The sequence below is a fragment of the Pagrus pagrus genome, assembly GCF_965226575.1.
Source record: "Pagrus pagrus genome assembly, chromosome: 3".
NCBI lineage: Eukaryota > Metazoa > Chordata > Actinopteri > Spariformes > Sparidae > Pagrus > Pagrus pagrus.
This window is the reverse complement of record NC_140187.1, coordinates 22,330,498-22,355,460: the sequence shown is the minus strand read 5'-3', so window position 1 is coordinate 22,355,460 and position 24,963 is coordinate 22,330,498. Positions and strand designations below refer to the sequence as shown.

The following is a 24,963-nucleotide window of genomic DNA, read 5'->3' as shown; positions in this document are numbered from 1 at the left end:
TTAATGTTTTGCATACAGTAGAGTTGTGACTTGTGTTGGCTTAATGTGATTATTCTGTAACAACAAAAATATACATTTTTAGAAAAAGAATACAGGAATGTAAACAGGATTATTATGTGGAACTGTGTTATGCAAATTTGGATAAAAGACAAACTCTTCACTTACTCTTCTTGCATTAGAGACATTAATATTGACTGTGAATGTGATAATAAAGAATAAATCTGACATATCAGTTATATGTGTTGGGGTAAAAAGCTATAGTCCTTCCTGATGCCTTCCCGAGTCCCTGGCCTGTACTCGTCTTTTTTCCTATTAATTACATTTGACATTGTATCCTGACTCAATAGAGTGGAAGATCCACTCATAAAAGCTCAAGTCTGGTAAGGAGCCTCTTGTGTCCTCATTGAGCAGTTACAAAGCACTGTTCAAGTATTTGTATAGTATAACATTTTGATAAGCTTTTTAATAATTCAATGATTATCTTACTGTTTTTTTGCCAGTTACTTAATAAGCTCATGATTATTTATCTTAACTGACTTTGTTGTACTTTCATTTAAAATGTAAGTGCCTATAGATGACTGCCTATATGTGTTGCACATAGCTATGGTTATAAGTAACATTGCCAAAAGTCTCCTCCAAGTCTTATTATAAGTTATTCAATAAATCAACTCACTCACTTTTATGTACTTTTTGTACAGATGTGAAAACATTTACATGGTTTATTTCAAGATAATTGAGTGCGCAGGAGAAATGTGGTAGAACATCATGATGTCTGTCGACACAAAGGAGGAACTGTGTTGAACAAAAAAATTAAAATCATGACTTGTTTTGGTTTCATAGGGCAGGACTCTTCCTGAGGCGTGTGAGAGTGGACGTGGACCAGCTGATCATCCAAGGACACAGCAGTCCACCTGAATATTATCTGAAGAGCCAGTGTGTCGACAATCCCCAGAAGATAACAGCCTCCTGGACTGTTCGCTGTTTTTTTTTTTTTACGACTTGAGCTTGGTGTTGAATTCAATAAAAGACAGCATCAGACATCTAAAATGATGATGTGTTATGTGACTTTCTTGACTGCGGTGATGTTAAGTTACCAAAGTCAGTCATTTGCAGGTGTCATGATATTTGTTATAACATTTATATATAGAGAGGTGTTTTAGTCACCGGGGGGCCTGTTTCACAAAGCAGTTTTAGTATTGATTATGTATTGAATTGATCCCAAGGTTTGGGAGGGTGATATATCAAAGGTATCTCATATGTTAACCTCCTCTACGGTGATAGACAATCAGTCCAGTGTTAAAACTTGACAGTTTCAGTGACTGAACAACTTTTATTATAGATTATTACCAGACCCCCCCAAAATGAATAAATGTGTGTTCATGGCATGTTATTAGTTTGATTTCATGGGTTATTTGTCAGTATCTATCAAAATTAAAATTGTTTTTTTCTCAGTGTCCTTTGAACAATTTCAGAGGAGTAGGTACAATAGACGCAGCAAACAGAGAATTTCTATTCCAGTTGAGTGAAAGGTAAAGTTGCACCACTTTCTAAAGAAAAAGCAACATTATGGCATTCTTTTTTCTTGGTTACTGATGCTATGGTCATTGGGAGCAATTATTTAATCTGGGATTTTCCATGTGGGATCATTAGTTCAAAATGGTCAGTCAACAAAAGTCCCTTCTTTTAATTGGGACTGATACGAACAAAGGGCGCTGTGAGGGGTGCATGATGTTGAGAAAGGAGTCGTCTGTGTACATGTTTGATTACAATCGTTAAAACAGGGCAATTTCAAACTTATAAAACTTTTATTCATGATAGTCAACGCTCTATTAACTCAAAGTGCCTCTAAGGTATGTGGTTTCTTAGACAAGTGATCCACTTTGTGGCTGACCTGGCAGGAGCAGACCTTACAAAATAGCTTTCCATTTCTTGCAACATTACCAACACGTTGTGCAACACAACATCTATGGCCAGTTCAGTATACAGTTGCTTTCATCTGCAAAGACCAAAGACAGCAACCCACATGTAGCAGAATACACACAGTACACCTGCAGTTAGTCCCAGTACTGTTTTGTAAGGGTTTATTTGATTGTAATGCTGAATATGCAAAATGCATTTTATTTGCTCTTAAAGTGTTTTGTGGTAACACTTTACAAAAAAAGGTAATAAGTAGTTCCTATGATTATGACAAGTAGCTACTAAATTCTATTCATTCTGGTAGGCTATTAATAAAAAAAATATACTACCAGAAGCCGGATTATTATGGGAAATATGTACACATGATTGTTTGAAGCACTACAGCTGCTTTTCTTGTATCCAGACATTACAGGACTGTGCCAGATTATTAAATCGTTACTCAATATCAATTACATGGGATTTTTTGCTATCAATCACATAATCCATTGGATTACAAAAAACATGTACTCTAATGTGAATACTTCTGGATTAGTTGTGGATCGTGTTAAATTCAACATTCAAAATATAGCACCTTACACTGAAAGCCATAATAAAACTGAGTTTCACTACTTTCCTTTTGTTTCTTTAAACATCTGAGTCACATTTACCACAAAACGTTGTTTTAAATTCCCAGGAGCTTTGGTCGCATAGGATTTAATGGAAATTTGAAGGTAACAGTGTAAACAATGCGATCCCAGCGGCAGTTTCTGTCCTGGTGCTCATTGACAGGTAAATCCAAACCGTTGCTATGCTGTACTTACAAAAACAGATATGAGACAACTGTTCACATTCTCGTGGTAAATGTTTCAATCTATACGCGAACGATAACATATACAAATCACAGATACGATTAGTTGTGGTTGACAGTTTCTACACACTCCGCCCCCTGCAGCTAAACTCGTCGTTCATTTTCGCGCACTTTAGAGTTCCGACATTTCCAACGGTTCCTGAACGCAGCGTAGCTCCTGACTGGTTATCAGCATGGAAAGAAAAGGTAACGATGTTAACTGCTCTGAAATGATTTTTACACTTATTACCTCAAACATACGCGCTTCTCTTGAAGACATCTCTGTGGCGAGTTAACTCCTAATGATTTTAACGACACTAACGGGCCGCCTAACAGTTGATGGAAGTAAAAGTAGACCATGCGCTCTGCTGTGTGTGTATGTGTGTTAACAGTAAGCTAGCTGTAGCCTTCAGACTAGCATCTGGTCGTAGACGAGTTTGTACCAAAACTTCTATCCAGGTTAGTAAAAAAAGAAGCCGCACTGTCCCTGGATCTAGTGGCGGGTGTGTCATGGCTCGGCATGATAAATGACAAAACCTGCCTGGTAGTTGGAGTGAAAAGCAGCACGTTACTATTAGCAGCTAACTTAAAACGGCTCTCATACGGGGCGACACACCGCCCAGGCCGGTTTACTTAGCTTTTTGGGAGGCTGTTACTCTAAGCTAAGTACCTGCTAGCTACTCACAGTTGCTAATACAGCTAACCCATAACTACGAGTATTTTTACACCTGCAGCCCGGGGCACACCATTTACTCTTTCTCTAAAATGTCAATATAGCCGTAACAGCCGAGAGCAGTGTCTTCAAGATCCGACCCAGGCTTATTGTCTTACTGTTTTTCTTTCTCTACCTGTTAGTACTCGCAATGCAAGCAAGGAAGAAGAGGAAGCCCAGGAAACCTGGCAAAAAGTAAGTTGAAGAGCACCTGCTGCTTGTTTTCATATCCCAGTTTGCTCTCTCTGGTCCGTAAACACAACGCAGGAGATGTACACATGATAACTGCCATGTACAGGCACGTTTATTTTATTTTATCTTATGTTTTAACTCGCAGCCGCTTTACACTAAAATGTAAGAGATGATGAAAATAACAACGCAAAAGTACAGGAAGGACTTTGACATTTAAGCACTCAAGTAGGTTGTTGTGGGTAGTAAGGAAGTCATGACTTAACTTGACATTTATAATGCAAGATTTATTGAGATATTCATTGATTTTTAGTTTTTTAACTCTACATTTAGTTACACTTGTTGTATTGTGAAAATCGTCTGACATTACATGATCCATGGCATGAAAACAATAGTTTATTCTGACTTTGAACAGAAGGCACCAGGTTGGTAGGAGTCTTTCTGTTCTCTGCAAATTAGATTTTTAAAAGCCTTTGTATTTAAGTCAAATAACCCTCAAGGTAACCACACAACAATAACAAATCCTCGTGGGTGATTTTGCTATGACAATATGAATATGAACAAATCAGTTCAACGCTACAACAATCACATATAAAGGGCTTTATTTCAGTCTGTGAGCTTCCTGTGATAATGGTAGCATATGTGTGGTAAACAAATGTACACTGTCAATTCATTACTATTTTGGAAGTTACTCGGCCGCTACAGAGATCTATAAATTGCCAATGATGTGCTTGTGCTAAATCTTGTTTAACATACCCTCACGCAGAGAAAGGGTTGGCCTGCGTTCAAAAACTCGAGGGAATGTAAAATAAACGCCTTGTCCTCCTCCTCCTTGTCACCTCGCTCCTCCGTCCTCCTGCCTGTGACCCAGAAATCGATCTCAATGTGCCATATTGAAGGATGTCTCAATTCCTAAAATGCTCCCAGAGGAGAGAGGAGGCTTTTCGAGGCTCTGTGGGCGAGGATGCACAGGTGTACCGTTTTTGTGGAATTTTTTTGGGCACCTGTAACCAAAAGAGGCGCACATTGGAATATGCATAGGCCATAAATGGTTGAATGTGGATTTGGAGAGGGCGGGATATGAGGTTGATCTGGGATTTGTAAAAGGAAAATGTGCACCGGCTGGTTTTATAAATCAGAATATTTTTTGGTGCAAGTACATTTCCTCATTTTTATGTACACAAACATCAAGTGTGGATTCTCTGCAGAGTTCTATAAACGAAAACCCTTGGCTGTTACAATTAGGGAGAAAGCCCTCGGTAAAGAAAGTGACCAAGAATTTGATGGTCGCTGTGGTCCTCAGTAAAAGACGTATGAAAGATCGCTTTAAAAAAAAAAAAAAAAAGCACCTGAGGTACAGAATGTGAGAAACAAGATTCTCTGGTCGATTAAGAGAAGGATTAAACTGTTTGCCTCAATTCTAAGTGTCATTTCTGGAGGCGAACCAGGCACTGCTCATCACCTGTGAAACACCATCCCAGCAGTGAAGCATGGTGGTGGCAGTGTCATGCAGTAGGGGTGTTTTTGAGGGCCAGGGATTGGTGCACTGGTCAGGGCTGAGGGTAAACTCTATGGCATTAAATACAGCGATTTAATGAAGACATGATCCAGAGCTCTCAGGACCTCAGAAGGGGCTGAAGGTTTACTTTCCAACGGGAAAATGACCCTAAGCACACAGTCGAGACACTGCAGTGGCTTAGAGACAACTCTGTGAATGTCCTTAAGTGGGCCAGCAAGATGATGAAGACATTGAATCCAGTCAAACATCTCTGGAGAGTGGCCGCTTGTATTGCATGATAAACAAACAAAAACATTTCTGGAGAGAACTGTCAATCCAACAGCCCTCATCCAACCTGGTAACAACAGGAATGCAAAGCTTGTCGTGACAAGAACACTTGAGGCCGTAGTTGCTGAGAAAGGTGCTTCAACTTAGTACTGAATTAAGGGTCTGAATACTTGTTTAATAGTATTTCATGTTTTTCTTTTTAACAGTGCAATATGTAAGACTTTTAGTTAACACGTTCAAAAAATAGATATAAGTATCTACAGTAAGTGAAGAGATAAAAATGTTGATGTTATGACAAATGAAACAAATTAAGTTTTGTGTTGAAGACATTTCAATTGCAGTGAGCATGCTAACGAGCTAGCCACTTTGAACCTCAAGAGATCATAGTCTAATAATTAACAACACCAACACTCCCCTTGAGTGTATATTGCAAGGGGGAAAAATAAGTTTAAATGGTTTGAGCCTTAAACTGCAACCTTACAAATTGAAAACTGAAGGGGTCTGAATTGACCACTCTTCATCCTCATTCACTCTCGCTGGAGGAGCACACAAGATAATAACATGTTAAATGTACATGAGTAATAACTGATATTTTCTAATTTCCTCTGCCAGCTTTTTTCGTAAAACAGCTATTACTATTACCACATTCTACAATAGCCTCAGGTTGGCCAAAGGCTGTGCTTCTCTTTTTTTTAAATAACCGCATTGGTTTAAATACAGCAGTGTCATCACATCCTTATACTCATAGCTGTAAGGCTAATCTCTACCGCTGTCACAAGGCTACAGTTTCTCCTTCTTGTTGTGGTGAAGTAATTTAAAGTTTAGTCCAGGGTTGACTCAGAGCAGCAGTTTTCAAAGTCTGTCATTATAAAAAGCTGAGAGAAAATGCAGATTTTCTGTCCATAACCATCAAGCAAGTGGCGGGCATCCAAGCATAAATCAACTCCTCTCTCTCTCTCTCTCTCCCCCTATCTTGCCCTTACACCCATCACGCTCCTTCCCTCCCACTCTCGTGTCAGTCGCTCGGTTGTGTTGTGGTGCTTTGCTGAGAGGACGCAGCAGCCACCGTTCATTTAGAAGAGCCAGGGGAGAGGAGAGGAGAGGAGACCTGGTCCAAGTGCCACTCATCTATTGCCAAGTTCAGCTTAGCGTAGACTGGTGTGTCACATACAGTAGCTTTAGCCTAGGGTCCTCTGGGTCATGTGGCTCCTGGACTGGATCTTCTCAATCAACACAGCTGTGGTGAAGCTAGCCAGCGGTCTCACATGCAAGTGAGTAGTGCAAGAAATAAGTCATGTTTGTATTTGTGTGTGAGGGAGAGGAGGCCAGGGTGAAGGAAGAGACGCATAAAAATCAGACTTGTCTCCTGTCTGTATTGCCTGTTGTATCTGTGATAGTGGTGGGAGTTTTTCAGCCTTGTGTGTGTTTACACAGTTAAGCTGACTTATTGATAGGCCGATCTATTTTTCATTAAGGAGCAGATGCTGACTGTTGCTGCTCTGCGAGGTACCTGAATACCTGTTTCGTGTGTGTGTGTGTGTGTGTGTGTGTGTGTGTGTGTGTGTGTGTGTGTGTGTGTGTGTGTGTGTGTGTGTGTGTGTGTGTGTGTGTGTGTGTGTGTGTGTGTGTGTGTGTGTGTGTGTGTGTGTGTGTGTGTGCGAGAGAGAACAGGACTGATGATGTCCCTGGTGGATTTGTGCTGCCAGCTTTTGAAAGCGCTCATCGCCCACTGCCTTTTTTTCCCCCCGCTGTATTTCTGCATTGCAATATCATATTTATTGGCATCACTTCAGACGTGAAACCACTTGTTTCTCTGACTCTCTGTGCCTCAGATGTAATTTTAGTATTTCATGCACACTCAGGAGACTGAACAGGAATAGCCAGCATTGCAGAGTATTTACCAGCACAGTTGCTTTCTGTTGTGTTTTGCTTTTTTATCCCAGCCTCTCTTCTCCCAGCCATAGCTGCGGTTCATTACATAACCCATCAAATCTTTTATCATCTGCAGCCCACTACAGCTCTGTGTCCCTCTGTCTCCCTCTCTCTGTCCTCACCCTGCAGGTTAACTGCTGCCCCTGTTTTTCATCCATCAGTCTGCAGAAATATGTAAATGTTTTTTCACGTGTTGATTGTAAAGGCCTGTGAAGATGTTGGGTTTCCGGTTTCTGTGAAGGGTGTTTGTTTTCTGTGAACTTGGAAAACCTGCAGTGGTTGAACCAGTGCTGTAGTACAAAGATGTAGTGTCCTCTCTCTTTTTTTTACTGGAGCATCACACTGTTTCTGCTTGGAGGCCCAGTTAATACATTAAACCGTACTGCAAACATGAGACTCTGTCTCTATTTTTGTAGAACCCAACCAATACTGGATTATTGCAGCCAATAGGATATTTTGGGGAGAAAAAAAATGTTGATATTGACATATCGGCCACCAGAATATATCAATAAAAACACATTTGTTGTTATGATCCCATAAAAATGGTTATCGAACTCTTGATTCGGTATCTATTTATTTGTACATCTTAGTGGCATGCTATCTAACAGGTCAATAAAATCATGTCTACTTGCATGACATGTGCATTTGAGTGCCTCTTGGCCCCATTTTTCTGTCCGGACCCGAGTCTGAGAGAATAATAACAAGCCTAACCCAAACTCGACAGGCTTTCTGTTTTCAAAATCCGAACTCAAGTCAAGCTCGGCACAGTTGATGTAAGCTGAAGCATTGAGTTTGCATTACCCTGTCATGCATTTGTTACCATGGTTACAGCCTGCCTGTATAGTACAGACATGTGCACTGTTGAGTTACATCCAGGCAGTAACTACTACTGAAGTGACTGGACCCGACCTGAACATTGTTCTAAATTTTTGTCGGAACCAGGCCCAGCCTGTCATGGTCAGGGTATCATTGCTCTAATGTGCGTACTTTCAGCAGGTGTTGGGGTCCTGAAGTAAAGGTGCTGCAGCACACTCATTTTCACTTTGTGTGCATTGCACCCTCATTATAGTTACCTAGTGCTGCTGTTTCATTCTGCTGCTCAGGCACTTGGCATTGATTTTATCTGAAGGGAGGGGAAGAGGAGAGGAGAGGAGGACGTCGTCAACTTTTTGGCCACTCGCCATCCCCAAGAGCACCTCTTCCTCTGTCCTTGTTTATTTTGTTCTAGAGATGTAATAGGGCTGGATGGGTGGAAACAATACAGCCAGGAGAAAGCAGGAGACACTGACACACTCTGTCATGTCAGATGTGTGCACAGGAGTGATGGAGATGTCAAGTGCTTGTGGTCCTGTATTAGATTTCATTGGCACAATCACTTTCCCATTGCGAAATGTGGCCCAGGCTGCAGTTAGACCATTTATTCAGCCCTTTGTGTGCAGGACAGTTTCAGAACCAGCTTTGAAAAATATTTTGAGGAGGTGTGAAAGTTATGAAATATTTTGTGAAAGTGAATCAGAATCCGGTTCATTTCCAAGTAGGTTTTCACATATGAAGAATTTGCCTTGGTGCTTTGGTGCATAACAATAAACATAGTAAGTAAAAAAGATGTAAAGATAAAAAGCAAGATCTGTAGTATGAATAAAAAATTGACAAGAAAGTGCATAAAAATTTTATGAACTAAACAAAATAAGTTAGCTGTATATTTTAGTCCAGGAATGAGAAAAGTATTGATCAGGGAATGTCCAAAAGTTCACAGTATGCAGTATAATATTTGAGCAAAATTTAAATGTGCAAAGCTTTCAAAATTGGAGGAGGGACTATTTTAGATTTTGTCAGTGGTAGTGTTGTTGTTGTTGAAGGTTACAGTTAATATCATTTTTCACAAATGCAACATGGAAGCTCTCTCCTTCACTTAATTTCTACCAGCTGCGACAGCGTGGGATGGTAATGTTCTCACTTTGCGAGTCTGTGTGTGTCTATGTGGTCTTGTATTCTTGGCTTTAGTGTGAGTATTTACACAAGGTAGTTTGGTAATTCTCCAGAGAAAGTGCTGCTCGTCACTTAATAATAGAATGGACTGGGTTGACCTGATTACTCTGTATACCAGAGCATGTCTGCACCTGGCATTTGCTTTTATGCAGAAGTGTGTGTGTGTGTAAATTGACCATTTATTGGTCAATTTAATTTGCCAACTTGTATATCCCCGATAACAAAAAGATTAACGTTAATTACATATCTCGCAAACCTTGAATGACAAACATACTCACATTGTACTTGATCCTCACAATAAGAGCCTTGGTGTTTGACATTGGCTCTAAAGGAGGACCAAAGATTAACCTCTGTGTAGTGAACAAAGAAAAGGAACGTAGTTAGTGAATGACTAAAGCACTGATAAGAAAATGAGGTCCATGTTGTTGTCAGAGGTCACATGCTGCCTTCAGCAACTCTTTTCAGTTGTTTTTAAAGGTGAAATGGGAGTGAAAAACTAATTTTTAAAAAAGTAATTCGATCATTTTTGGCACATGATTCTAGTGGTGCAGGATTGTCCTTTTTTATAATGTTTGGCAATGGATTGTAACAACTCTCAACAACGCAGGACAAAACATGAGTTTACTCCTCCCTTTAGTCCATAATGGAGACGTGAAAGCAGATAGAAATGGTGCCAGGCTGCCAGTCTGCCTTCATTTTCCCAGGAGACTGCATTGGTGTGGGGTTGTCCTTTACAATGTGTGGCCAGGGATTGTTTACAGATTGAAAAACCAAAAACATTGAGAACAAGTTTTTTAAGGAACTCCAAACAACACAGGAAAAAATGTGAGTTTACTCATTCATTTAGTGTAAAAATAGAGACGTGAAAGCAGATAGAAATGGTGCCAGTCTGCCTACATTCTCCCGGGAGTCTGCGTGCCCGCCATCGAACAAAATCGCACATTTAAAGCTGATTTGTAGGCAACCAATTCAAATGCTGGTGTCATTTTTCTATCGCTATTACGTTGTGTGATCAATATCGACTTGATAATGATACATTAATGCAAAATAACTTGTCTGTTGCCAGTTTAATAATTAATCTAATTTCATTCATCTAAAATTGTGAAGTAGAAACACATCACAAGGGCCACCTAGAACTTTAACATGAAAAGCAGACCCTCCAGAGGCTGGGAAATAATGAGTGTACAACAAACACTCTGATTAGCATTGTTGGACTGGCAGGCGAACAAGATGGGGGTGATGACGATGATGGACAGACAGGGGGGCAAGAGGCAAGAGGAAAGCGTGTTGTTTGTCAGACAAGGAGGAGGAGGGGGGGCGGTTGCTGGCTGATGTCGTCCCTCACCTGCAATGCAGTGCTGGGCTGCATCACCCAATCATCTCCAAGCTGTCAGTGAAGGGGGCGGGCCAGAGGCTGACGACAGCCAAGGAGAGTTCTCGGTCAGACAGAGAGAGGGAGAGAGAGTGAGAGGAAAAGTGAGCGAGGGAGTCAGCGAGTGCAGTGGTGCTCCAGGACTCAGCCTACAGCAGAGCTTCTACATTTCTCCTCCTCTTTCTCTTCTTCCTTCCCTGCACTCTGCTCCCTGCTGTCCTCTTTCCTCCTCCTCTTCTCTTCTGTTTGCCACCCCCTTCCTCTGTAATCTCGGCTTTTCAGTCATCAGCACTGATCGCTCTCTCTCTCTCTCTCTCTCTCTCTCTCTACTTTTCACTATCCATTCTTCTCCCTTTTCCTCCTTTGGTTCTCAATTGCTTTTTTTTCCTCTTGGCGGATGGAGTAAGAGATTTTTTTAACACTTGCACTCTCTCCTGTCCTCTTCCCCTCCATCACGTCCCATGGGCATCCGTGCATCTTGCAGGTAAGAGCAGGGTGCGTGTGTGTGCCTGTGAGGGAGTGTGGGCAGGCGTGACAGCTACAGACAGTTAGAGGTTGCCTTGAGACAGCTCCAGGTGTTCTGGAGTGCTGCAGAAGTCCTTGAAGTATCCTGCTTTCTGTTCATGTTCATGTTGTCTGTGGATCAGAGGACATTGATCTGACTATGGCCAAGTCCATGTGCCGCAGTCAGAAAAAAAAACTTGCATTCATGATCTTGAGAGGCATGAATATCTGCTGTCTTGTGGCACAACATGTGTGAGTGCTCTTGTTGGGTTCAAAATCTAGGTTTTATGTTAATATATGCTAATTGTTTCTGCCCCATTCACCCTCCACCATTCTGTCAGTCTATCTCTTTTTCTGCTCTGTAGTTACTGAAAAATTATAATAATAATGTTCCTTTGGCCTGGGATCGAAGGTTCATGTGTCAGTTTTTTAGCTGAGCTCTGTGGAACTTCTGTGTTGTGCTGGAAGTTTCTTAGTTTATGTTAGCAGCTCCATTTCTTAACTAACGATAGCCACTCTTGCTCTCTGCCAAAGACGCACCGAGACGAGGCACTGGAGAAGGTGCATAAAGTCACATCCTTTTGGTCTGTCGCGCAGTATCCGACCCGGGTCCTTCACAAAGAAATCCACAGTCCAGCAGCATTAAACAACTTAAACAAATTGTCCACAGTCTTGTATAGACAACCGAGAGAGACGGGGATTGTCACATTACAGTCCGCTGACATAAAGCCATTACAAAAGTGATTAATACATGTCAGTTACTGCAAATCTTTACATGGACTCCTTTAAACCTTCGACTCTTAATGACGGAACTCTTATTCTCTCAACCTTTTAGTATATCTTTAGTTAAAAATACACTTTTTTGTACTTTTTATGTAATTGTGTTATCCTCTGAAGGCCAAGTATTTTATCCTCTTCATTTATGTCCACTATCCAGCCAAGTCATGAAAATGTGATGTGTGAAGGTATCCACTTGTGATGGTATTGGCACCGAAGTTTATAAATACAACAGATGTACAATCACATTTTAACAAAAAAATGTGCTGACTGACCTTGTCTGTACCAGCATGGTGTTCAGGTTGGGAATTTAAAAAAATGAATAATACAAATTTTTTTAGTTTTGCAGCGTTTGAGAAGGGAATGATAGAAGATTTTCATTGACTTTTGAAGCTGTGGGAGGGATAAAGGATGAAAGTGATGTTTTGCTAAATTCGTACAGTGTGTGTGCATGCAAGTAAATGAACAAATGTAATGTTGTTTCACCTTTGCCACACAGTGTGTGTGGGCGGACAATGTTCTCGCAAGAAATTGAAATTGCGCAGCCACAATCACAGTCAAGACTGACGGCAGTATATCTGTCTTCAAGTAATTGCAGTACTATAATGTAATTTCCAACTTTAAACATTGATGCAATTTTGCTGCCCACTCACTTTAAATACTGCAGACTCTCTTGCTTGAACTCATTCTGAGCACATGAAAAGTTGCGAGTGTGCCTGCTCCGGTGACACCTTTTCTTTTTGGAGAACTGAGAGAAAAATCTCACAGCAGATGGGTGAATGTGAAGATGAATAATCACAGAATGAATAAATATCAAATCTTTGTGTCCTAGATATATGAGCCAGATAGATCATCAGGCCAATATTAGTGGCTGATATTTGGAAATATTATTGGATGCTATGTGGAAATATTAAAGCACACATACCCGATTCAGAAGTTGCTCCAAACACTTTGTTGTCAAAATAGCAAATTACCTAATTATTGATTAATGTCTCCAAGTCTGACTTCAGCTCGGCTTGTTGATGACCTTTTCCCCCCTCAGAAATGGTACCAAACAGTTGAGTTCAGCAGGCAGCTGAGGGTGTTTAATTTTGTAAGCATGTTTTGCTGAAATGCAACCGCGGTCGGTAGTCTCTCTGCTCAGATTTAAGCCAATGAAGTGATTAGCTAGTCGATTCTAATCCTAATGACTTTAACATAGATTACATCAAAGTATCCTCAACCAAAGTAATCAAACCAATGTTTTGCAGCCACTCCAGTCAAATTCCAATGTAAGAAGTCAGTAAACAGTTTTCTCCAGAGTTTATAAGTGACAAATTCAGCTGCTTCGACCTCTCACAGCTTAAGAGATCATATGCACTTGCTTTAATTAGCTCCAAATCCTCCTCAGCCTCCCCACCCTCTGTTCACAGTTTGACCCCATGTAGCACGAAGGACTGATGTGCTTTGTGGATGGCTCGGGAGATTTTGTATGTTAGGCCACCGTGTGTATATTTGAGTCTTCAAACAGTGTGAAGTAAAATAATGTTGTCTTGCGAGGGGAAACATCTGTCTGCGATGCATGCAGAGAGCAGGGTTTCTTGCTGGAAGCTGTTAGCTGTTCTTACCTCCACAGTGCTCCGTGAGCCGTCTGCAGTAACACAATGAAGCATCATAAGGGCTCATGATGAGATGGCTGAATATTTATACTCAGAGTTGACACAGGAGTGTTTGTACAGTGGTCTGTGGTCAGGCAACGTTTTAGCTGCTGTGAAAGCAGCTTGGCCGTATGGTTTGTAAGGTGCTAATCAAGGCAATCCAACGTGTGAGAGGTGTTCCTGGAAGCATGGAGTGAAATTTCTTAAGATAGCCTCTAGTGTTGTCAGAAATATCAAATGATTGATAAAATATCAATACTGAATATTTGAAATTGTTTCGGTAGTCATTTTCCCCAGTATTGATACTGATACTAGCTGAGCTTTCCCGCTCTCTCTTTCCTCCGACAGCGAGTCGACACAAACACACACGCTGCTGCAGTGTCCACATAGGCCTGCCTCCTCCCACTCTTCTGACCATTGTGAGAAGTATATCACCTTAAATGCTGTTGTGCTTAACACACAGTACACAAATGTGTTAGACAAACACAAACACATGCCCTCGTCCAGTGTTTTTCAGTCCTGGTCCTGGGGCCTTTGTCCTGCATGTTTTAGTTGTTTCTCTGCTCTCCAACACACTTGAATCAAATGAATGGGTCATTATCAGGCAGGGAGACATCTAAAACATGCCCTAGTTTAGCTTTTCATGCCACTAATTGAATTTTCACAAAACCTTTGAGAATAATGCAGTATTCTTGTTGTATTCTTAAAATTGTACTACAGGTGACAGCATTTACTCATTGGTTGAGACAGAGCGGTCTCCTCTTTCAGCACCACGGACAGCACCGTGACTGAAGTCAGTGTAACAAACCAGAAGCTTTTCAGTTTATTTAGAAACGCGTCATTTAGATCTTCAGCTCGACGTAGAGCATGTTGGGTTCCCAGAGTTAATGGATAAGCTGGATGCTCTCCTCCAGAGCACTGGTTGCACTTGTTTGATTTCTGACTTGAGTCTTGTCTGTGAGTCTTTTTCTCGTTAATACCCCAGTGAACTGTTCAGCATGAACAACTGGAGTGTTGGTTTTAATAATTGAGTCCAACATGTTTAACTTCACACAACACAGCATGCTCATTTAAGCATTGTGGACTCACCATCAGTTATTCAACAATACAGTTAATGTTTAATGATATTAGGTCTTGGTTGAAGGAGTTTAATACTGTTACTATACTGTTAGTGCTGGTTTTGTGGTGATGCTCCAGCCTCAGCAGGTGTGTTTGAAGAGGAATAAATCACACATGTCCTTAATTCCTGCTAAACCAATGGTAGTAAATGTGAAGATGATTGAAACCACAGATTGTCGAGCTTTAAAATGTACTTATCTGACTCATCCACACTGTTTTTAAATGAATACAAATTCCACTCCAGAGTCATATATAATACGTTGTATCGGTGCAATAATGTGTCTCAATGGAGGTACAGAAATGGAAGTAATTCATGCTTAATAAAGCTTTAAATTTAAGAACTGTTAACTTCTTAAAAAGTAATATATAGAGAAGAGATATGATGTTGTTTGTTTATGTATATACATAAAAATGTATAAATAACTATAAACACAACATCATTTCTCTGTCTCTCTCTCTGTCTGTCTCTCTCTCTCTCTCTATCTATATAGATAGATAGATAGATAGATAGAAAGTTGAAAAGGAGATTTTATGGCATATTTTAGGAGAAAACTCAGATTTTATCGGCTGTAGTAAAGTATTATGAGGCTTTAATGCTCTCTCGTTACAGTCGGGGAGATGGTTATTAAAAGGAAAAATGTTCTGTCGCCAAGTCAAATTTTTCTTTCTTTCAGTGCAGGCTACCATTTTTTCCCCTTAAACAGCTAGCATGACTTTAGATTCTCAAGATAGGAGGGAAGAGGAGAGGTGAGAAACGATTTATGAGCTCTGCAGCATGCTCTCCTAACCAGGACACTCGGCTGGTCTGATCCACTTTTGTACTGCAGTGGTCCTGTGCCCTTCACAGGCGAACAGTGTATCTGTACCCGGCTTTGTATGTATTCCATAACCATAAATGCATTTTTAGCACTTTAATTCTATTGACTATAGAAATGCACAACTAGTACATTTAAAGGGGTTTATCAAAACAGATTACTGAGAGAAACAGATGCTGTCAGGATTTTTAGGGCAGAAACAATCACAAAATGGTTCAGTGTTTCAAATAAAATCATGATATTTTTCTGTCTAGACATAGTTGCTATCATTACTGGATATTAGCTTTTAGTTTTCGGGATGCAACTGGTCTCATATCAGTGACAGATACTAGAGCATTGTCACTCTCCACAGCCATAAAAGCATCTTTTTTTTATTATCAAATGCTCACCTTTTTGTTTCCTCTGCACTTTCTTTTATTTTTTCTCATCGCTTTCTTCTCCGTCCCTTTGTGCTTACAAGACTCTTCTATCATTACAGATTTGTCAAACTGCCTCCTGATCTTTGCTTGCTTGTACTTTTGTGAAATGAGAATTTATCCTTATCCACTGTATCGCTTATGAGTTTCTCTGGATGAAACTGCACTGTAAGCTTTTTGATAAAATGCCTCGACTCTGAAAATTACATATATCGTAGAAGCCACAGTCTTGGATGTTAACTCTTTCCTCTCAGTGTTGCTTATGTCCCTATCTCGTCATTTTAATTCTACTCTACCCCCCTCTCCTCCACCCTCAGACCAGAACCTCACGGCCGTGGAGGCGGCTCTCAGCCGGGCCAGGCAGACTCTCCACTCCCAGAGCAGGACGAGGAGATCCTAGGCTCTGATGACGATGAGCAGGAGGACCCCAACGACTACTGCAGGGGTAGAACATTTCTTACTCTTCTTCGCTCTTCATATATCAGACCTGTGTGCATATGCATGCCAATTAAACAGCATTAGTACACTCACAGACAGAAATAGGTACTTGTGGGTATTGTCATTGATAGCACACTGATAAAACATCGTTTGAGTTTATCTGCATCTTTCTTCGTTCAGGTGGATATCACCATGTGAAGATTGGAGATCTGTTCAACGGGAGATACCATGTGATCCGTAAGCTGGGCTGGGGGCACTTCTCCACCGTGTGGCTGGCCTGGGACATCCAGTAAGATTTGTTCCTAAACTTGAACATGTGTTCTGTAATAGATCCAGAAAAAAGGGTTTGAAATAGAGTCTGGATCTCTAACAGAAGCTAAGGAGTGCTGTGTGGATATATTCACTTAGAGAGCAGATGTTTCTATTAGGATTGCAAAATATGGATTTCTTTTCAGCGATAATTACCTGCCTCTCACGGCTGATAACAATGTCTGATCATTTTACATTTTTGTATTTTAAAAGTAAGTTCCTAGCCTGTAGTATCTGCACACCTGAGAAAGAAAGGCTAAGATGTTGTGAGCAAAGATATGATTTAATATTCCAGAGCTCTGAAAAAAAGTTTTTGTGTTAAAGCTCGTAGACTCCCTCCTTTCTGAACCCTTCTTCTTTGTCCTGTTCTGTGTCTGCTTCTTCTCCTCCTCATCCTCCTCCCCTTCTATGTTTATTGGCAGATCACAAACCAACTTTAAAGGTGCATACCACCACGTACTGTATGTGTGTGTACAGCTGCGCTTGTAATGTCAATGAAAGCAATTTGGCTTCATATTATCATCTCTATTTATCAGCTAGAATTTCACAGATCCTGATAAATAGCTGATAAAATAAAATTCCCAACATCGGGCCGCTTTTTGAACTTTTTGGTTCAATATTTACTGTGCATCATTAATTTCTACAGTTGATATGAATTGAATTGCTGATTTTATGTGTGTTTTTCAGGGAGAAGCGCTTTGTGGCAATGAAGGTTGTAAAAAGTGCCGAACATTACACAGAGACGGCTCTGGATGAGATCAAGCTGCTCAAATCCGTAAGTCAGCCGGTCATCACGTTGAGATATTTTCACACTGGCTCATACTCCAGTTATTCCAGTGCCACATCTGTCACAACCTTGTTTGCGTGTGTTTATTTTCCAGGTGAGAAACACAGATCCAAGTGACCCCAACAGAGAGAGAGTGGTGCAGCTTCTAGACGACTTCAAAATTTCTGGCATGAATGGGACTCGTATCCTCTGTTGAGAAAGAAACTTTCAAGTTCATGTATACCTAAACAACAAAAAACATACATTTAACACTCTAAAAATTGAGTGCCTTTAAAATGGTGCATAGCATACAGACCAGTCCTCTGACTGTGCAGCTGATGATTAACATTATCTTTAAAGGAAGTGAACAATGCTACAACAGCAACTTAAAAGCTTGGTGTCCTTCCATTTTCTCCTCCCGACTGTTGCTGTCTCAGTGCGATGGATTTGACATACTGATTACACTCATTCCGGGCCAAATAGCTACTTTAGTGTCAAACACTCAAGGATAAGACTGCGCCCCGTCAGGCTGCAAATTAATTGAGCTCATCCTTGTTATTGTGCTCGAAGGCCACATTACTTCTACTTCGACTTCTACCAAAAATACAGAGTTTGAATGCAAACAGCAGTGACAAAATACAATTAGTGCCGTCATTTGGCAGTCCAAATTGTCCAGCAATATTATTACACCCCCAGGATGCACAGTCTCTCCCACGCCAACCAGTCTACAGCTGTGTGTTCAGGCAATGTGCCCAGACATCCTCTGGAAAATGAAGTTAACTTTATCGTGTCTACTGAAAGACTCACTTTTATCAGTTTCAGTCAGTCAAACTCGGCTGGTGGAAAATGTAGTTACATTTTCCAAATGCAAGTTCTTGTACTTTTTAAAGCAGCTGCCACACAATACGAAAAGATGATTGGCTTTTAATCAAGAAAAAAATGTTTTCATGCGTGTACACAATACATTTACTGGCTTAGGTCTGCTGTAGATTGAGCAAACTCCAAGTCATTTGTGACGCTGTGCTGTATTACCTTGACCTCGTATTTCTTTAGATGTGTGCATGGTTTTCGAGGTGCTGGGATATCACCTGCTGAAGTGGATAATCAAGTCCAACTATCAGGGCCTCCCCCTGCCCTGTGTTAAAAGCATCATACGACAGGTACTGTTCAGCTAAAACAAATATCTTTAAAATGTCACTTATCATTAATGCCAGGAAAAAGAATGATTGCATGTTTTGGTTTGAGTAGGGTGTCAAAGTTAAAGGGTAACTCCACCAATTTTACTGAAGAATACTACCTCATGTGTGCAAAAAGTAGCATAAAGCCTTTTGTGGCTCCAGAGGAAGCTGCATATAATCTGATAAACTGCCTCCAGTGATGTCACTCAGTGGCTTAGTTGCATTGTGGGTAATGTAGGTGAATAAAGAACGTGTACAAAGCATGTACACGTTCTTCCTTCCTCCAAAACTTGGCCGCCTACATTACCCACAGTGCAACTTGGCCACTGAGTTACATTGGAGACAATTTTGAGGTTATGTGCAGCCTTCCTCTGGAGACAGAAAAGGCTTTATGCTACTTTTTCACATGTGAGGTAGAACGGTAATCACAGTTTAATGTGTAAAGTTGGTGGAATTACCCTTTTGCCTGCTTTTATACGAAGCAGGAGACACATCAGAAGTGTTTGGCTTATCGTGGCTCAGTTGTGAGATCGTTGGAGAGTGATGCATTGTACTGTTCCCAGCAGAACTCATTCTGACTTCTCTGCGCTGCAGGTTCTCCAGGGTCTAGACTACCTCCACACCAAGTGCAAGATCATCCACACAGACATCAAACCAGAGAACATCCTGCTGACTGTCAATGAGCCCTACATCAAGAAAATGGCTGCTGAAGCTACGCAGTGGCAGAAGACTGGCGCCGCACCTCCCTCCGGTTCTGCAGGTCAAAACCTTTGTTTCCCTCAGCACTCTGCTAAGCATCTTTTTCACTGTTTGATCGGCACGTTGCTGACAGCAAAGAGGTTTACAGGTCAAGTGCCTTTCAGTGTTTGACTGACACATGATGCATTAAAACCAGTAAATTTGATCAGTTGCAAATATGCAGATTCTCCAGCTCTTCCAAAGTGTGTGTGTGTGTGTGTGTGTGTGTGTGTGTGTGTGTGTGTGTGTGTGTGTGTGTGTGTGTGTGTGTGTGTGTGTGTGTGTGTGTGTGTGTGTGTGTGTGTGTGTGTGTGTGTGTGTGTGTGTGTGTGTGTGTGTGTGTGTGTGTGTTGAGAAACTTGTGCGTTTTGACTTTAAATCACGCTGAGGATTCTAATAAAAGAGGAGCTCTTAGCTGCATGTCGGTATGACTCACTGCTGGATTGGTTATGGAAATTACCAGCATGCTCAGAGGAGTGTGTGACTCCCGCTGAGCCGAGTGCCGCTGCAGACACAGACTATTAGTACAGCTTGGTGTGAATCAACTCAGCCACCCGAACAGAATGCTAATTATGAAAAGGCGAAGGATATACCACATATGTTGTTCACTAATGTAATCCTCTAATATTTCCAACAGTGAGTACAGCCCCAGTTTCCAAACCAGTAAGTTATGTTTATTTATTTAACCACATCTAATGATCTGAGGACAAAACACATTTAGAGTCGAGTCAGAACACATATTTTTCTTTGTCTGTTTTTCTCTCCACTTTCCCAAGATGGCCAAAATGTCAAAGAACAAAAAGAAGAAGATGAAGAAGAAGCAAAAGAAGCAGGCAGAGCTACTGGAGAAGAGGATTCAGGATATGGAGGGAGGGGCAACACCTGAAGGAGGTGCAGAAGAGGAGGATGATGAAGAGACAACGACAACAGAGACCACCGAAGATGCAACGTCCTCAGCCACCCTCTCCATGTCTGCCACGCTGCAGGACATTGCCAGCCATACGATCACAGGTGAGTGACCAGTTGAGCTATTGTTTAAGAGATGTTTTTATTGGTTTAAAAAATTGGAATGGGTGCTAACCACTGGTTTGTGCTGGAAGCTGACTCATCCACACTCACACCCACAGACTCGACTCCTGATGAGCAGCCCCAGCAGGCGCCAGAGGAAAATGAAAGCAAAGAGAATGCAGCCGAGGATGACAATAGGATGGAGGTGAACTGCAACGGACACGCCTCCACACCGGAGAGCGAGAGCAGCCAGGAGGTACAAGGGACCAAGCTGTCGACGGAGGAGCAGGAGGACCAACTGAACGCAAACCGACCAGAAAGTAACTCAGAGGCTGAGGACACGTTAGGTAACAAAGATGAGCAACAGACCTGTAACGGTTCATCTGAGGACCCGCAGCATCTCCCTGCCTCTGTCAGCCCAGACTCTGTCACTGTGGAGCTGAAGGAGGGGGACAAGGAGGAGAAGATGGACACTCGCGGGGAGACCAAAAGAGAGGATGAAGAAGAAGACAGCAGTAATGGTTAGTTAAATCTAGGGATGACAGTATTTGATTTCCAATATATGCAGTTTATTTTTCACTTGCTTGCAGAGAACATCAAGTTTCTCCCTTTTGGCATATTATTACCCCCACTGTGATTGGATGGCCCACTGACGCAGACATGGAATGTTTTCTGTACGCATTCATTGGCCACGAGAAAAGAAAAATGTTCAGGTTGCATGAGTGTATTGTATTCATGCTGAAGGCCAGATATGTAAACATACCGTCGCACAGGTTTTGTTATGGAGTATACAGTATATTTTCATGCTTGCACAAGGATCTAATATCACATTTAACAGCACATTACATGATGAGAAACAAACCTTCAGTGTAGCTTCAACTCGAGTGGCACAGTCGACATGGGCTGTACAGTTTTCAGTGAGAGCTGGAGGTGAGCAGGCTGCATCAGAGAGAAGGTGCTATTAAGGCCAATACATATAGACTATCCCATAACATCAGTAACGGCCTCCACCAGACTGTTACATCTCCCGGTTTCAGTTTACATAATCATCACTATTATTATGAAGGGGATAAAACAGGAGGATTTGTTTGGTTGAACAAATGTTTTATTATTATTTCGCAAAATATTATTTACTGGCATTTTCTGTAATTCTTCTCCCTGATTCTCTCCCTCTCTCCTCTCCTGTCTTGAACAGATGCATCAGGCAGTTTGTTAGTAGACCCCCTGGAGCCTGCTAATGCTGACAAGCTGCAGGTTAAGATTGCTGACTTGGGCAACGCCTGCTGGGTGGTGAGTGCAAATATACGTTAGCACTTTTGTTTTTCAATGACCACTGTGAAATTTACCTGTGTTTCAAACGTCACCTAATTCAAAAAGCAGCACTGTGTGAACACCAGCTGAACTGTTACCGTGTGCCTCAGCATTCAGGCTTTCTCTCTTCTCTTCTTGCAGCACAAACATTTCACAGACGACATCCAGACGCGGCAGTATCGTTCTCTTGAGGTGCTGACAGGAGCCGGATACAGTACACCTGCAGACATCTGGAGCACGGCATGCATGGTAAAAAACACACGCATGCACACACTCAGGGCACCTGTAGAACTATAAGGAGCTGGTCATTAACAATGACTGGAAAGAGAATTTTTTTTTACTGTAACTGAACACAAGTTTATTATTAATTTGTCATTAAAACACAGTGTGTGTCCTTTATTGTCTTACAAACATTGCATGTACTTCTTACCCCATAAAACATTTGCAAAGCCTTTGTTTAATGTTTTGGAAACATGGATTGTTCACATCAGCTTTCTACTTTTCCCCTTTTACTGACTCATTGCTACTTTTTAAAGGCATGATCCCCACCCACACTGTTACTGTATTTGGCAGAAACGTGTATCAGTGTCAGTGTGCACGTGGAGGACATGAGATAAAGGATCTGTGAAGCTAATGAACAAAATATAGCTCTACGGCAACACAAGTGGAGCTGTAAAACCATCTTTCAATCAATCAGTCAGTCAAACTTTGTTTATGTGGCACCTTTCAAACCAATCAAAATGCATTTCAAAGTGCTTTAGATGTGATTGACAGAGGGGGGGATACAGTGCTGCAGTATGAGAAAACTGATGTGTTTTTTTTTAAACACATTGAAGCATGTAAACCTTTTCTAGAAGTAACCCAACATAAATTATGAACCTTAAAATGAGCATATTAAGTGTCCTTTAAGATAAAGACAAACAAAACAAGAAAGGAAAGATAGTTTCTAGGTTTTGACCTGACTTGTGTTTCATTAAACCTATGAATCTACCAGTTACTGAGTTCATGTGTGTGTTTGTGTTTATTCCTCAGGCCTTCGAGCTTGCCACTGGAGATTATCTGTTTGAACCCCACTCTGGAGAAGACTACTCCAGAGATGAAGGTTAGTGCCTCTAAAACATTTGGTTTTAATTAAGGATTATTCCAACGGCATTGTGAATGTCAGATTCATGTGGAAAGTTATAGACTTCATATTATGAATGCTATGGAGCGAGTTATCGAAATGGTACTGTTTGCCGTGGTACTTGATCATCTGTGTTTGTGTGTTTTTCCTCCTCCCTGTAGATCACATAGCGCTGATCATCGAGCTGCTGGGTAAAGTTCCTCGGAAGCTGATCTTGGCAGGCAAATACTCAAAGGAGTTTTTCACCAAGAAAGGTAAACACTGCCACCCTGCCACCAGCTGTCTGCTAACTAAATCCAGTTGAGCTCTTAGAATATGCTCGGGTATTTCCGGCAGAAGTTACTATTTCAGACTGAACACCTGATGGCTCTGGGGAACGGCCATCTGCTCAGTTTGAGGACAGAGCTTGAAAATGAGATTTTGTGCAGTTATTTCCGGTTCATAGAGGTGCTGCAGTGGACTTATTTCAACCAAGTCAAACACATTATCTGTATCGAGCCATATTTATATATAATACCTGTATTTAACATGCTAATGTAGATTTTTTTTTTCCCCAGGTGACCTGCGTCACATCACCAGGCTGAAGCCGTGGGGCTTGTTGGACGTGTTGGTAGAAAAGTACGAGTGGTCCAAAGATGAGGCACACACCTTCAGCACCTTCCTGCTCCCCATGCTGGACCTGGTGCCCGAAAGAAGGGCCACGGCGGCCCAGTGCCTCTCCCATCCATGGCTCACGTCCTAGAGGCCAGCCGCGCACACCTCCACCCTCCATATTGTGAACAGATAAATTAAGTTTGAAGATCCTGGGCTTGAAAACACAGTAAACAAACACATTCATGTCTGCCAGACCATGAGACTACATCGTGCCTGCATCCTCCTGTTGTGGCTCTGAGGCGACCTACACACACTTCCATTATTACAATAAAAAGAGAGACTGCTGCCGAGTCTTGGTCCTGATTTGGATTACACTGGTGATTGAAGGAACTCTTGGTCCTCTCCCTGTATTTATGACTTCTTTTCTTCATGGCTGCGCAGGACTTTTTTTTTTTTTCTAGCTCTTTCTCTGCAGCACACAATTCTCTGTATTTTTAGCTATAGATAAAGGATTTAAAAGGAGGCTGCACTTGTCTACAAATGCAGAAGAAGGCAGGATGGTAACAGAAATGTTAATATCACCATCAAAATCGCACACTGTTTAGGTAATAAGCCGAATCTGTCTCCTGTGTGCCGGTCATCATGTTAGGTGTGCCAGCTTTTATGCCTTTGGCTGTCAAATGTGTGCAAAGTGCTCAGAGTTAATACGTGTTTTATGCTAACAGGCATGATGAGAAACTAATAACGTTCTTAGCACTGTTAGCTTTATCCTTAAAACCTTTGTACATTTATATACAGGCAGAGCTACGTGATCACAAAGCATACATTTACATTTTAAAAGTGTTCAGCAGGTCCGGAGAGACTCATCTGAAATCAATCTGTTTTTCAGGAAAACTGTGTAATCTCAGATTTTTCAGCATTCTGCAGCATTATCTCATGTTGTCTTAATAAAGCACTTGGTACAAAATGATGTGAAAAACATTTAGATTCCTTCTCTACTCCATGCGTGAGTCGCTAAAGGACAGATTTACTTTATCATTTCTGACATATGCAGTCAAACCATATGTGGATCCACATCCACAGTACAGTCCAGTGTACCAAAGAGTCGGTCTTTAGTCTCTCCCTCTTTGCACACTTTCTTGAAGAGACCGTCAGCGGTGCAGATTTAAGGCACAAGCTGAATGGTTTGAGCTTTCTCGGCCTCCTTTTTAGAATTGCCTTGAAGAACGTTCCAGTCGGTTCAAGTTGTGTGAAAACGAAGGTTTCGTTCTCAGCTAAGGGCACACAGAGGTGTTGGATTTGAAAATAACAGATTGTACTAAAAACAAATGTAATAACGCTTTGAATCCCTTCAAAACCATTTTGCTTGTTTTTCTACAAAGTCTCCTTCTGTCCATGTCTTCTCTCTTAATTTGATTGTTAATTTTTTTTCTGTAGGTATTAAGAATAAAGATTTTTCAGAATCTAACTGGATTTTATTTGCCTTTTGAATCACCACCACAGTTCT

The 24,963-nt window shown here is 41.3% G+C and overlaps 1 protein-coding gene across 4 annotated transcripts; it reads left to right on the top strand.

Annotated features, from left to right (window-relative positions):
* Positions 1–2,753: 2,753 nt before the first annotated feature.
* Positions 2,754–24,924, top strand: srpk1b (SRSF protein kinase 1b). Of its 4 annotated transcripts, none has more exons than XM_084348738.1 (16): positions 2,754–2,950; positions 3,599–3,650; positions 16,309–16,436; positions 16,610–16,718; positions 17,426–17,513; positions 17,620–17,707; positions 18,558–18,664; positions 19,277–19,442; positions 20,058–20,083; positions 20,197–20,431; positions 20,548–20,949; positions 21,624–21,718; positions 21,881–21,988; positions 22,772–22,841; positions 23,024–23,116; positions 23,420–24,924. In XM_084348738.1, exons 1-16 carry the CDS (start codon positions 2,938–2,940, stop codon positions 23,602–23,604), a joined length of 1,965 nt encoding a protein of 654 aa, XP_084204864.1. In that variant the 5' UTR covers positions 2,754–2,937; the 3' UTR covers positions 23,605–24,924. The 4 variants fall into 4 exon arrangements, with proteins under 4 accessions (XP_084204864.1, XP_084204865.1, XP_084204863.1 ...); XM_084348739.1 differs by lacking the exon at positions 2,754–2,950 and adding an exon at positions 2,997–3,202; XM_084348737.1 differs by lacking the exons at positions 2,754–2,950; positions 3,599–3,650 and adding an exon at positions 6,527–6,701.
* The last annotated feature ends 39 nt before the right edge of the window (positions 24,925–24,963 follow it).

Excerpts from the sequence above, each read along its gene's own strand:
- srpk1b (XM_084348737.1), top strand. The coding sequence starts at position 6,631 with ATGTGGCTCCTGGACTGGATCTTCTCAATCAACACAGCTGTGGTGAAG. Across the intron at positions 16,437-16,609 it reads CCCCAACGACTACTGCAGGG|GTGGATATCACCATGTGAAG; the intron begins GTAGAACATTTC and ends TTCTTCGTTCAG. Across the intron at positions 20,950-21,623 it reads AGAAGAAGACAGCAGTAATG|ATGCATCAGGCAGTTTGTTA; the intron begins GTTAGTTAAATC and ends TGTCTTGAACAG.